The sequence below is a fragment of the Momordica charantia genome (assembly GCF_013281855.1).
Source record: "Momordica charantia cultivar OHB3-1 chromosome 2 unlocalized genomic scaffold, Mcharantia_2.0 BLBB01000002.1, whole genome shotgun sequence".
NCBI classification, from domain to species: Eukaryota; Viridiplantae; Streptophyta; class Magnoliopsida; order Cucurbitales; family Cucurbitaceae; genus Momordica; species Momordica charantia.
Genome location: NW_028275160.1, coordinates 3,430,002 through 3,444,675, shown reverse-complemented (window position 1 = coordinate 3,444,675; position 14,674 = coordinate 3,430,002). Strand labels below are relative to the sequence as shown.

The 14,674-nt window shown below is 36.6% G+C and overlaps 2 protein-coding genes across 2 annotated transcripts; both read right to left on the bottom strand.

Annotated features, from left to right (window-relative positions):
* Nucleotides 1-1,708: 1,708 nt before the first annotated feature.
* On the bottom strand, nt 1,709-4,226 carry LOC111011169 (OBERON-like protein). The gene is made up of 2 exons (XM_022284840.2): nt 3,125-4,226; nt 1,709-2,477 (listed from the first exon to the last, which is right to left on the bottom strand). Exons 1-2 carry the CDS (start codon nt 4,209-4,211, stop codon nt 1,963-1,965), a joined length of 1,602 nt encoding a protein of 533 aa, XP_022140532.1. The 5' UTR covers nt 4,212-4,226; the 3' UTR covers nt 1,709-1,962.
* A 1,582-nt stretch (nt 4,227-5,808) lies between these two features.
* HSP89.1 (HEAT SHOCK PROTEIN 89.1) lies at nt 5,809-13,058 on the bottom strand. Its single transcript, XM_022284765.2, has 20 exons — nt 12,798-13,058; nt 12,069-12,257; nt 11,889-11,962; nt 10,762-10,887; nt 10,578-10,671; nt 10,413-10,496; nt 10,184-10,327; nt 9,991-10,104; nt 9,835-9,894; nt 9,643-9,717; nt 9,444-9,548; nt 8,737-8,877; nt 8,547-8,639; nt 8,374-8,451; nt 7,664-7,918; nt 7,414-7,516; nt 6,897-7,071; nt 6,710-6,815; nt 6,542-6,631; nt 5,809-6,306 (listed from the first exon to the last, which is right to left on the bottom strand). Exons 1-20 carry the CDS (start codon nt 12,915-12,917, stop codon nt 6,145-6,147), a joined length of 2,388 nt encoding a protein of 795 aa, XP_022140457.1. The 5' UTR covers nt 12,918-13,058; the 3' UTR covers nt 5,809-6,144.
* Between the last annotated feature and the right edge of the window lie 1,616 nt (nt 13,059-14,674).

Below are 14,674 nucleotides of genomic sequence, written 5' to 3'. Positions count from 1 at the left end.
TTTCTTTTCCTTAAGGATGTGAATGAAAACTTAGAATGGTAGCAATATATGTTGATACAATACTAAAGGTGTAAAACGAGGTCAGGGTGACTCATTTTCAATGAATAGCCGCTTGATAAGTTTTTCAACTACTCTCTTTCTAATTGGATTTTTTTCTTGCTTCTCGAGAAAGAAAGAAGAGTAACTCTATTCGATTTAGATCTCACAATTCACTAGTGATTTTATTGGTTTCAATCCATTTTTATGGTTCAATTTTAAAAAATTATTTTGAAATCAGTTTTTAATGTTCTTAAATTGATATGCCAGCTCAGCCCAACAATGATTTTAGCCAAAAATAATGACCACCTGAACTATATTTAAATCTAACATCATCTATAAATTTCTCTCAAGGCTTGAATGGGAAAATTCCAACTGTGGTGGAGTCAAGCAATGGACCAAATGAGCACCAATTATGACCTATAAATTGTCATTATATGCTTATGATCCATTTAGATGGCAATTATGGATGTAATAAATATAATTCTCTGTTGTTTGAGTGGTTGAATAATGAATTTAGTAAGTACAACTCAGCTTCAGGTCAAAGCTTTTATGGGCACTGTTTTGGGTTTGGGATTACCCACTTTTTAGAAACAAAAATTTCAATGCAACATATTTAGACAATGAAACATTATAAAACTTATTGCTGATTAAGTTGTTCTACCTATCTATTGTTTGTATATGATGTCTGAATTTTTTTAAAAAATAAAGTTTCAATTTTTAATATACAAAACATGTTTGAATGTGCATAGATGATGTAGATGTCACTATTATTATAATGGTCATTTGCATCTCTTTTGCAAAGATCATGATCTACAATTTTTGTCCTCAAGTATATGGTCTCAGTCTTACAAGGCCTCACAAGTTGGAACCTTCTTATTGATGTGATTTCCTGCCTTACAATTTGTCCAACAAGTCTTTTTACATCAAAGCCATATCTCATATGTGAATGTACAGTTTCTAGGAGCTTATTTGAGAGAGTGTTTTCAAAAGGACCCAGAAGAACAATATTGTTTACCAATGTCTATTTAAAACTACTTTTCACATACATACACGTGCTTTGGAAGTACGACTTCAATAGGTCCTAAAATCAAGTGACTGGTAAAAATTAAAAAAAAAAAAAAAAAAAAAAAAGAAGCAGATAGAAGAAGATGGAGTGAGAGCATCTTGAACAAACAATGACCATAAGACATGTTTTTCTGAACAATTTGAATGGTCCAAGGAAGAACTGAGCTCAGCTTTCTGAATGCAGCCTTTATGTCAAACAATCAAGAACTAATTTAAGCCCCACTCACTCCATATACCATCTTCAAATCATAGAGGTCTACTGCTCAATTGATTGCTGCATATTGGAGGTGGGTTCCATGAGAGAGCACTCCTGAAAAGGATGAGAGTTACAGCAGATGGTTGGACCTACTTGCAACTAAAGCAAGATCTGTCCATTCAAAGTTGTGTCTAATCTCTTTAACAAGACTACTTTTGTTTCTCTTTTCTGGCAGCATTACCCTACAATCTCAGTGCACACTGCAGCAGAAACCAGGAAGTTGTAACCACAACTTGCAGGAGTTTAGATAGTTTCCTGGTGCAATTTTGACAGAAATAGTGTGCTTGTCTAACATAAATAATACCCAAGACCAACAAGACCACTTTCTACCATAAGGGAAACACTTGATAACTTCAAATTACTTTATAGGTTAGATCACTGACGGTTTCTTAACGATGCTGTACAGAATATTAGGCAACATTTCAGACCCCCAGAACGGAAGCATAGCCAATTCCAGTTAATGTTACGGTGTCTAACTGTAAAGTATATTCTTCGAGGATTTTTCCTCAAAAGAGTGACCATCATTCAGCTGGTAGTTTGAGGCTGATGACTATTAGGAGACATGGTACGACACAGAATGACATTTGGAAATATGTAAGGATTTAGGACTGATCAGCCCCGCCACTGCTCTGCGTGCGGAAACTTTCCTGCAGCTTGATCTTCTCTAGCAAATACTGTTTCTCTGCTTCAGCCTCCTTTAACCGCTGTTTCAGGTAACTGCTAGCGAAGTCTTCTTCGGATTTTTCAGATTTGGCAAGAGCAATAATCTGGAGCCTTTCGGCCTCTCGTTTTGCCTCATTCGCCTTAAGTTGGAACATATCAGCTTCTGCAAGTTTAAGTCTCACAATTTTCTCCAGCTCTTCAATCTGTAGCTTCTTTCTCTGTTTCTCCAGCTTTAGTTCTGCTGCTTCCCTGGTCTTGTCCTCGACCTCATGCTCAAATGCCTCGACGTCCATCCGTGCTTTCTTGTATCTCATCTTCTTCTCATCGGCCACTATTTCCATTTTTCTTATGGCCTCCTGTACCACATCAGCAATGCGGCTGCATGCCTCCTGCGGGGCTATCAGTCGTCCACCTTCCCCATTTTCCATGCTTCTTGGAGAGTCTAACTCAAGTTCTTCATAGAGAGAAAACAAGAAACAGAGGTATTTTATTGAACAAGATATGAACCAATTTACTTAGAATCAAATGAGAAAAATGATGGGGAAAAACGTGTAACTTGAGCCCTGGACAATGCAATTGAGTTTCTTTGTTATCAATTTCGTAGCATATGAGTAGTTTTTCTACAACCTTAGTTTGACTCTAACTTCTCAAATCATGATTGAACCATAATTCATCTGAAAAGGTATGCCCAATATAAGATAGCACAACCAAAAGACATGCCTATAAGAGTCCATTCCCATTAGGAAGTACATCTCTTTCCTATCTCGTGAACCTCAGCTCAGACAGAGAATTGTACAAAGCCACTATCTGTAAAATCTCACCATTGACCTCTATAATACCATCAAGTTAATAAAAAACCAAATCGTTGTTAGGATGCATTTTCTTTTCTTCTCTTTTTTTATTGAACAACCTTTTAAACTGTGTTCAGTTTGCTAAAAACTTGAAAAAAAAAAAAAAAAAGAGACGAAAACCATAATAACACCAGTAGCAAATAAGACTACTACTATGTCAACAAGGAATCAGCAAAAGGAAGTGGGCCACCTTCCAAGTATATGATAAAGAAATGATTACAAATATATACAGAAACGAAGAGTTCTATACCTTGGAAAAATGCTAGTATAGTTCTGCATGCCATTGAAGAGTCCACAACCCCACTTTTCATTTTTTCATTGAGATCTTCACACTTCCAGAAAAGCTTCCGCCCTCTGGGGTCCTCACTCCCACGAAATATTCTACTAACATAGTCGAGTTCCCTTGTCAAAGCCTCCAGATCCCAGGTAGGTGCACAGTGTTGGAAAACATCCTTAACCCAACCAAGCAGCTCCGACGTTCGGTTGCAGGCTTGGCACCTGAAAAGCATTTCAGTTTGCCCAGGTCCACTCTTAACAGAGGGACCCATGCAAATTTGCCCATTGCGAATGGCGCAATCCGTATGAGTCCAGTGAGAGCACAGATCACACCCAATCCAACGACAGGTATTGACTTCAAAATCAAACTTATTGCATATTACACACATGCAAAGATTGCAGAAACCATTTCTCTTGGAGCATAGTTCACATGTACAGTCATCAGCTGGAAGTTGGTTTTGGCAGGCTATATTCCTGCACCTCTTGTACACAAAGATCTCAATTAGAGTAGTCTGTGGGAGGGTGAAATTTGGGTGCAAGAATGCCTGAATTCCAGTATTTATTGCAACAAGGATCTCAAGTTGCACCCGATTCGCTATAAGTAGAGTCTTAGCTGTTAAATCAGTTCTATTCTGAACAAGCTTCTGCAAAATGAAAATCTCCTCCCTCTGCTGTGAACCACCATTACCATCAAGGATAACTCGAAGCCCAGTTTTCAATTCTTCAAGAAACTCATCTGAAAGACGATGCATCTTTTCGGAGATTACATCTACTCTCTCCCTTGCAATATCCCGGAGAGTTATCTTATCAGCACTAGAAAGGCGGTGAACGACTGAATGTTCAGCATTATCATTCTCTGTCTTCCCACCCTCCATCTTCCTTGCCAACATGGCTTCAACAGTAGGCCAAGTTTCCTGAGAACTGGCACTCTCTGTGGGGGACTCCCGAACTTGGCCAGAATTTGATCTAGGTTCCTCTTGAGTTAAGCGTGCTTCTGATGGCACTAGGGAAAATGAGGTTTGCAGCGTGCCCGACTGTGATTGCTGGCGTGGCAGCAGCATTTTTTATGAAACCTGTTTCTGGATGTAATAACCAGAGATTGAGCCCATAAATGAATTGCAATGCGACAAAAGAAATATCTATGTACTTCTAGTTAACGACTAAAACAATGCATGATGTCTGAAAAGTGGAGACCAGGGAACGAATCAAGCATGGAAGGTGGACCTCAAACAAAATCAAGAGAGTTTAAAGGGAAAAGGGGGCAAATTCCCCATCCACAGAAACCCAAAGGTAAAACAAAACAAGTACTAAGTTAGAGACAGACACAACTCCTTCAGAGATGCGATTTTGTTTCCAACAGTTATTCAGAAGAAGAAAGATTGGCCAATTAAGACATATGCCTGCAAGTTTGAAGGGTAAATATAAAATCTAGATATTATGCGATTAGGTGATACTTGAACAAGGGATAGCAGCTCAAAATATACTTTGGCTTTCCAAACATAAATTGTCGAAAAAAAACAAACATGCCATCTGCTCCCTGTCATGAATTATTCCACAAGGAAGCAAAAAAAATCTTGTCCAGAATTATTCAGCTTTAATCTCAAATCAACTTCCAACAGAAACAGAAACAATTTCTCCTCGAGCCAAAAGGAAACGGAAAAATCGAATCTAAGGAAGTAACATGACTTGGATCGCCCAAATCACGGGTTTATGAAAAGTTAACAGGGGCAAGGAGTCAGAGAGCAATAGCAAAGAACATACAAACATCAGCACCCAAACGCTTCTGACCAAGTAACCTATCTTCTAATTACTTTAGAAACTAACAAAAGACCTAGAATTCTGGAATTTTCGCTCTTAATAAACGAAGTACCTTGGCCAATCAATACGAGCAGAAGCACACGGGAGCTCAGAACTTGGGCTCTTATTCCACCGCCTTCAGCAGGCAAGAAAAGAAGACGACGAAATTCTTACAACATGAATAGAAAGAAGAAGAAGAAGAAACGAAGATCAGAGTTCATAAGGCGGTGACCATTGATCGATGAAAGAGAGCAGAAAAACACGCGATTCCAAATTATTGAATTCCCATTCTACCCTATGACAAAGTCCACGCTCCGACCAAAGTCAACGGGGACAAATCCCGTCCCAATTGGCTTTGGTTTGACTGCACTGCTCATGGTGGACGTTCAAAAACGCAAACGTGACGGCCCGTCACGAATTTCACGGCGTCAATTGTATGATAAAAAATAAAATTTTAAATAAATATTATTAAAAAATAGAAGTCGTAAGAAGGGTTATTTATATAAATATTTTAACCATGTTTTTATTATTATATTAATGTGAGGTTACAGCAAGTCGTTGACTTTGGATCAATTAAAGATTAGAACAAGTTGGCTTTAATGGTCGGCTTATAAATCCATATAGAAGTGTCAGACTTTATGACTCTTATCTAAAAACAAAAAATAAAAATTAAATCAATGTTATCCAGACAGAGCGTTCTGGACGGGCTTATTGAGTTATACGCTTTCTTTTTAAGGAAAAGAAAAGTTACCTAACAAATTAACAATTGCATCAAAATCAGATTTGGTCCACTGACCGACTTCAAATTTCTTTTGTCAAGAACAAAACAACGCAATGCATATTAATTTATTGGTATATTCCTGTTGCAAAAACGATATCTTATTGCAGCAGATAAAAGCACTTGCTTGTCAATTCAAAGGTTGCTGTTTCCCCACTCGACAATTGTTGAACTCAAAAAAATTTCTAATTGATGACTATAGTCTAAAAACTACGACGTCAGTCAAAAAGAAACAATAACAATAAAATAAACGAGACGGATCGATTTTGAAGGCAAAACTCTGGTGTGGCATGGAATAATGATTAGTCATCAATATCATCAATCCCAGAATACCATCCACTCTCCATCCTACTAACATTATAGACAACATTCCTCGTGCTTCTGTATTAACTCATAATACGTCCTACTATGTCCAGTGCTCACTTTTGGCTGCCAGCTTCCACTGGTTCGACTACCTCTGCTTCTAATGTCTGCGGTTGAGCCCCATGATCCTGAAACTCACCCGCCGCGGACCACTTGCCGGAAAGTGCCATGCCCATCATCTCATATATCTTACCACCAAGCTGGGCCGGATTTTCAGGCTGCATCGACAACAGAGAGTAAGGTGGTTCAGTTCTTGCTATTGTATTTGAAAGTGAAACAAATCAGGGCAGTTGCCTTATTGGAAGTTAAAAGTTCGGTAATGTCACTTTTGCGACAGCGCCAAAACTTGCAGCCGATATCAGCTGAAGGACAGATTTGTTTCCAAAAACGCAATCATACAAGTTATCCTATATTGCAATACAATACTGATATAGAGAACACATGGGAGTTTACCGTAAATCCACTAGAAACTAAAGCTGCATCATACAGAAGATCAATAGCTCTCAAAGCATCTTCATCGTTGGGGTTACTCTTGTATGCAGCCTGTGGATATTTTTACATGATATGTCAATTAACAGAATTGGCAGAAGAAAGTACAGATTTACTTATTCTCTTACTTACATCCAGATTTTTTATAATTGGGTGCTCAGCGTTGATTTCAAACACCCTTCTACCTCTCATGTACTCCAAACTTGAGGTGTCACCAACAGTTTGTGACTTCATCAACCTTATAAAAGAAAATGAATCAGGCGCAACATGTTAAATAGTGTATATAACATTTAGTTCAACATGAGAGACACTAGCTCACCTCTCCATATTCGCAGACCAACCAAACTTCCCAGCGACAAGAACACATGGTGAAGAACTTAGCCGACTTGATATCTGAACGTTGGCAACTTTATCGCCCAAGCGTTTCTTAATCCAATCACAAGTTTGGGCAAACTCCTGTTTCATCTCCTTCTCTTTCTCTTCATTCTTATCACCTGACAACATATAATAATATAATCATTATTTCGCCTTTTTGCCTTTTCACAAAGTAAACCAATAGTGAAGGCAAGGTCCACGTGGTACATGCATATTTTTTTCACAATGAGTCATCCTATAATTCTGGAAACTAACTGAACCGAACCCTGAAATTGTTTTATCTGAAGTCCATGTATTCAATACAGTCAACTACTAGTGCGGATCCAAACAATTTTATAGAGGGAATCAGAAAGAAGTTGTGCTTGAATAAACGAAAAAACAAAAGGAGAATTTTTAAAATAAAAAAGATAGTCCTAATAAGAGTTTAAAGACATAAACTTGAGATAGTTCAAGTAACTAACCTAAATCCAGATCTTCCTTGCTAATGTCAACAAAGTTTTTCTCTTTGTATGATTTCAAGTTCTGGATGGCAACTTCATCAATTGGATCAACTAAATATAAGACCTGCGACAGCGAAAAATCAACAAACTGAATAAAAACATGGAATGGGAAAACGTAGTGAGCCATTAGCTGCAACTTGGAAATAGAAAAATGACATGAATGCTCGGAAAAAACTCAGAGAACAAAAATGAAGCAAAGTTGAGATCGTACTTCAAGGTCCTTCTGAAGAATTCTCTCAAGGAAAGGAGTATTCTTAGCACTAGTCACACTGTCAGCAGCAATATAATAGATATCCTTCTGATCTGGTTTCATGTTTTCGACATACTCGTCCAGACTAATCATCTCTTCTTCACTTTGAGAAGAGAAAAATCGAAGCAGCGGGGCAATACGTTTATGATTCTCACGGTCCTCGATGCAACCCAATTTCATATATTTTCCAAAATTATCCCAAAACTTCTCGTAATCCTGCCAAATAAAACAAACCAGACAATAAAGAACGTGACTTTATTTAATAAGAAAGCTGAAAATTGTAAGTATAGAAAGTAAAATCTTCCTAGTCAGCTGACTGCAGATGCAGTGAACAAAGACTGCCTTGCTCATATTAGAAAGCTAAGCATTTCATTTAGTGGTCTACTACCGATAACTTCATATCTTACATATTAACATTCATCATGCCTTGGTTTTAGTGAGAGCAGAGAAAGAGTTCATAGGAAAGTAGATGCAAAACAAAAAGGATTTGTCCTAGATGAAGAAAAACTTTATATGTGCTAAAAGTGTGGAAGGCACTAGATATCATTAATAATCTTCCCTCTGTCCTATGCTATAATTTCATTCAGTGGTGCATTCAAGTTCATTAAGATATCATTTTTATATTTGACAAAGACGGGATCAAAGAACCATATAAGAAATCGACAGCATACTTCTCTATTCTCACTCATGGATATTCCAAGAATCATGTCGAAGGCTTTCCTGACTAATCGCTTCCTCATGATTCGTACCTGTAAATAATACCATAATGAATTTCATTATATTACTCAGAAGATAAGATAGAAAGAAAAATATTTCAAGACGAATGAATACTTCAAAAACTTACTATGCGACTCTCTTGAAGGATTTCACGGGAGACATTAAGAGGAAGGTCATGTGAGTCCACCACACCTTTGACAAAGCTTAAATATCGAGGAAACTAAAAGGCCAAAATCAATTTAAATCATTAGGCATTATTACCAGTGAAAACTATCATTTAAAGCATAAGAAGAATTTTCATTTAGGTAAATATTTACCAATTCTCCATCAAAATCATCTGAAATAAACACCCTTTTCACGTAAAGCCTAATATTTTTAGTCTTGGGATTGACAAGGTCATCCTTCCCCATGGGAGAAACAGCTGGAACATAAAGTATTGACCTGAATTCTACTTCACCCTGCATATTCAGTCGACATGAAAATGAAATAGGGACTAGAAAGCATTTACAGAAAATAATCACAATTTTCTTTATTAACAACATTTCATGCGCATGAAGCACTCCTAGTACTTCCAAATTACAGTTTTCAAAAATGTGAACTCACCTACTAGCACTACATACAAAATTAACCATGTTCACAGTTACCAAGGGAAAAGTTAAATGAACTTGGCCATCCCTCGTTAGCACTCCATGCTACAGCAGGAAAATCAGACTTATATAGTGATAGAGATAGTATTCACTGAATGTATTCTTCCCAGTGACCGTAATCTAATAACCTCGACATGGAAATAGGTAAACAAATGCCACCAAGGAGTTCAAAAACTATTGCGGTTTAAATGGAGGATGAACTTTTTTTTTTGATAAATTAGTTAACGATTGTTTAACCTTTCCATCATCTAAGAAACACATTTTGTTGATTCATTTTAAATAGAAGAAATCAATTGACTGGATGTTAATCCTCTTTCTCACAGGATTTCAAGAAAACAAAGAGGTATTAGATATGCACGATTGTTCGTTAGGTATACCTCTGTTGTAAAATGAGATGATGCCAGTGGATCTAAGTATTCATTGAAAGTTTTTTTGTAGAACTCATTGTATTCCTCCGTGGAGACTTCCTTCGGGTTACGAAGCTGCATATACATATAGGTGTAGCACCCCTTCTTTGGTTAGAAGTGACAACAATTTAACAACAAAACTGGAAAACTAAAGGGGTTGTGAGCTAACCCATATTGGTTGAGTCTCATTAGTGAGTTCCCAGTCCCAGTACTTCTCCACAACAGTCTTTGTTTTCTTCTTCTTCTGCATAGCAAAATCATTTATTAGATTTCAATTCATAGATTCCACCGTGTAAATTTCCATGCCATAGTTTCTGTATAAAATGTTGGAGAAGTGAGGATGGAAGAAGAAGAAGATTACCTCAGTTTTTCCATCTTGTTCATCCTTATTAGCTTCAGTTGGATCCTCGTCAACTTCTACCTAGAAGGTTGGAAGAAGAATACAATTCCCACGATGATTAAGTTAAACTTGACAAAGAGTCTAGAAATTAAGAGGGCACAAAAAATTTAATCATACCTCTTTAGTGAAACCCTTCTCCTGCCATGTGTATATTGGGAATGAAACAAACTGTGAATAGTTTTTCACAAGCCTTTGAATACGCTCCGGATGAGCAAAACCTTTGTCATCACGCTGAAAACGGCAACAAAATAAAGTGAAAAATTAGATCAGTGAGTGAAACAAAGAATATAATGAATATATCTAAACCGACCTTTAAATACAATGTAAGGCAAGTTCCTCTCGGAAGTTGTTTCTCAGGATCCGTTTCTTCCCTAATAGTATAGGAGCTAGCATTTGCCTCACTTTCCCACACATACTGCTTGTCAGATTTGGGGCTCTTTGTCGACACAACCACCTTCAAAAATTAAGAGATGTTTAACATTCCTATAACAACTAGTTTTACCATAAAATTATGTAACAATTCTAAGAAAGTGACCTACCCGATCAGCAACCAGGAATGCAGAATAAAATCCAACACCAAATTGACCTATTAAATTATTGTCCCCACCAGCATCTTTGCTGTCCTGTTAAATAAAACAAATTATATCTAAGCATAAAGCATGCTAAATAGCAATAACTGAGCCATCACTTTATAATGTTCTGACCTTCAGCGCTTTCAAGAACTTGGCAGTTCCACTCTGGGCAATAGTTCCAAGACAGTCAACAAGTTCTTGCCTATTCATACCTATGCCAGTATCACTGCATAGAGATAGAAAACAGGTTGCAGATGTTGCTAAGTTATCAGAGTAATATCAGTATAATAACTGTGGGGGAGAACATAATCCTTACGTTATACTTATAATCCCATTATCTTTATCAGATTGGATACGTATGTCAAACTCAACTGCATCCTTCAAAAGTTCAGGATCTGTAACACTCAGAAACCGCAGCTTATCCAGAGCATCACTAGCATTGCTGTGAAGGTTGAAGAGGCAGAAATCATTATTCGATTTAAGTATCTAAAGGTAAGTTTTCAGAAAAGCAACAAGCCAAATTTGGACTATGCAGATTCTCACTGTGCCCACACAATTATACACGCCAAAGAAATACAGTATCACAAAAATTGATAACATTTAACATAGAGGAACAAAGACTTAATCATAAAGCAAAATCAATGTCTAAGCATCAATGTTGTAAAAATGACTCCCATTTTGTCCCAGTCTATGGTTTACCCTAGTAACATCAACATGAAATAGGTGCCTAATTTCATTCACTTCCAATGTCCTAAAGTACTTGCAAAAATTGAGCCATTGAAGTTGTGATTGAAGGTAATAGACTGCCTAATTTGAGGATTTTTTTTTTTAATATATGTGCATGTACGGGTCAGTGCACACAACTCGACTTATCTCACATAACTTTCTAACTCTAATACATTTGGTTGCCAAGGTAACTCATAGGATATTAAATAATAGGTGGATGGCCACCATGATTTGAATCTTTTCCCTCTAAGTCCTTTAATATTTACGAATGAGAGTGACTCTAAGCCGTTTAATATTTACATTGGCCCTTATTGAGCATCAGATCAAGGTCGACTAATTTGAGGATGATAGATACAAGAAAAACAGTAAGGTGCCAATATAGCAAACTACTGCCAAGCTTTAAAATTTAGGGGCACGGGTACAGTATAGGAACCCACAGAACTGAACCGGGTGTACAAAATTTCCACTAAAAAAGATAGAGAAGATTAAAAAATGAAAAATAGAAAAGGAGTAACGTCCACTGTATTCATCCATTGGAAAGACACAAACTTACGCGCACCATAAGTCCATTAAATAATAACTAGGTTCTGACTAGAATCAATCGGGTCAATTACCAGCCTTACCCGCACAACTGAATGAATATTTCTGTGTAGAGCATCACTAAATGACTCCAATCCAAACTGAAAACATAAGAATCATAAAGCAATCACAAAATACCTAATAAGCTCACGAAGAAAAACCTCTTTGTTGCTGTACAAGCTGTTGACAATGAGGTCCATGAGACGACTCACCTGCCATGAAAAATAAAACCCCAAATATATAAGGTAATCGGTAAATATAAGCTGAAAGATTCAAATTCCAAATTAGTATTATAGTTTCTAACTCCAAGGAACATGCCTCTGCTTGATACTCGTACTTCTCTACTGGAGGAGTAGCTGACGCATCAGATGCTGTCGCAGTTGACTCAAATCGGTGGGTCAAGAAAAGAGCATGTTTCAAGTTCAATTGAGTGGAAGACTTCGCTGCATCCAAGTGTCCAACTCTTAACAATGAGTACCGTCTGACTTTACCATCACTCTCGCCCACCTGAAAGTTGTCGAGAACGTGTGATCATAATCCCATATTACATAAAATGACAATCAAGCAGAATAGCTCGGCACCAAAACAGAGAAGCAGTAGAATGAGAATTTTTCCATCTGCTAAATGTCTGATAGACCTATTTGCCGTGAACAGTGAGCATAAAAAGAATTTTATGCATCAAACATTAACAACCCAACAAAAAATATAACATATCAATAAATAGAACAATCACCAAGAAATATTAACCCATTTACTGATTAAAACGGGGCCGATCATAGATTCTTCATCAATATCAAAATATATCCATAGAACTAACGAAAACCAAAGAGCGAAACATTTCAACCAATCTCACATAAATAATCAACCATCGAAGACCACGGGAAAGGGGGGGAGGGGGAAATATTCCAATTAATGTCTCGTTTCAGAACACTCCCACACAGAAATGCTCGATCTTCCAATATTGAATAAAAATCAAGTCCGGAGCATCAAATCACAACTAAAAGGACACGGAATAAATGTTTCATGTTTGGAAGAATGGAAGCAGACCGAATTGGGAAGGATTGAGGCATGGGTGGCCGGAGCCACGGCGGCGGCAGCATTACGGTGGTGGCAGGCTCCACCGGTGCGGAGGATAGCAGAGACAGAGCGCCTGGAGAGCTTGTGCATAGTGTGGAAGCTCAACTGAAGTAGCAGAACGGATTAAGATGAAGAGAAAGCGTTGAGAGCACGGACACAGAGACTCGCACAACGGAAGATGGTAGTGGCAGGGCTTTAGTAGGGTTTTTGAGAGAAATTTGGTCGACACTGGAGAAGGTTCTGGAGGAGATGAGGGTACTTATGTATTTTCACAAAAATAATATGCTGATGTAATAATAGTAGTTCGTTCATCGCAGTTTTCTTTTTCCTCTGTTTTTTTCCCCTCTTAAATTAGTATGGTTGAGATTTTAGAACAGAATAGATCCTTGAAAATTCTCTAAAATTTCCTAAATTTTAAATATTTTTAATTATGTAAGGTGATGTTTTTTTTCTTAAGTTCATTCGATGCTCTAAATCATACTACCGACAAAGTATAGTGTTCTTTAGTAGGTATTTTATCTCCATAAAATAAATAAATAAATAAATAAAGAGACGTTCCTATCTAAAAAAAGACACAAATAAATAAAAAGACATTTTTTATTTACCATTTTAATTTAGCTATTAATATAATTTTCTTAAGATTTGAAATAAACTTTTGGGCTTAATAGCTATCAGAACAGGGCTAAAGTGTTGGCTAGGCCCATCAGAGTACTGTGGGCTTTTGAAGTGGTATTCTGTTTTGAAATTTCCAGAATTCTTTGGTTAAATTACCTTTATGCCCTCGATTCCTTTCCTAATTCCCAGTAATAACTTCTAAAAAGATAAAATACACCTGTTGAGCGGTGTTACACTTGACTTCATCATTTAGGTTCTTTGTTTGAAAACCAACACTAAAGTCAGGTATAATTATTAACTTACTGGTTATAATTTGAAAAATTCAATTCATTTTTTTAGTTAAATTTGTGTAGATTAGATTGGCCGTATAAATTTTGGACGCTACAACCACTCTAATTTTGACGACATTTTTTAAAGAAAAAATATCTCTTTTATCTTCTTTTCTATATTACTATCTCATATTTGGATAAAAAAAAAACATATTAGAAGTCAACAATTGGTAGTCTATGTTAGTATTATTCTTTAATGTATATAATTTGAAAAGTTTTAATTGGATCAAGATTGTCAAAATCTTTATCTTAATACATGATACATTTTCATTTTTGTTTAGTTCTAATGACATGTGGGGTCTCTTGTATAAAAAAAAATGAGACATATGGGCGGGTGTCCAAATCTCCAATCCTTTAGTAGATGATATACAGTTAACCAATAAAATTATATTCATATTGTCACACATTTTCAATTCATGTGACACTTGATTGATATTTTGTTTATTACATTCCTAAAGTTGGGTAAAAAGAGGATTTTATAGATCATTTATAAATTTTACAAAAAAGGAAAAAAGACAAAAACTAAGTTTAAATTTTCAAAACCATAAAGATTAAATTAAAACCTGTAAAATTTTTGAGTTGTAATAGAAGCTATTTCGAAGTATATGGACTAAATTGGTAATTTAAACGATAACATTTTTTTCTTGAATAAATATTTTATTTGTGTTTACTGAGGAATAGGTAACGACTGCCCACCCTCGTGACGTTCTTGAAAGCTCTGTACTTGGCCCACGAAGTCCACGACTTCGGAGCCAACCATGTCCACATTATAATTCCCTCCATTGAAAAAAAAAAATCACAATTTCATTTGCTTAGGCAAAACCCATTTTAATTTTAATTTAAAAGAAAACAAAGTCACGTGTATAAAATCGAAAATAGGAGCCACGAATGTCGAATCTTGAT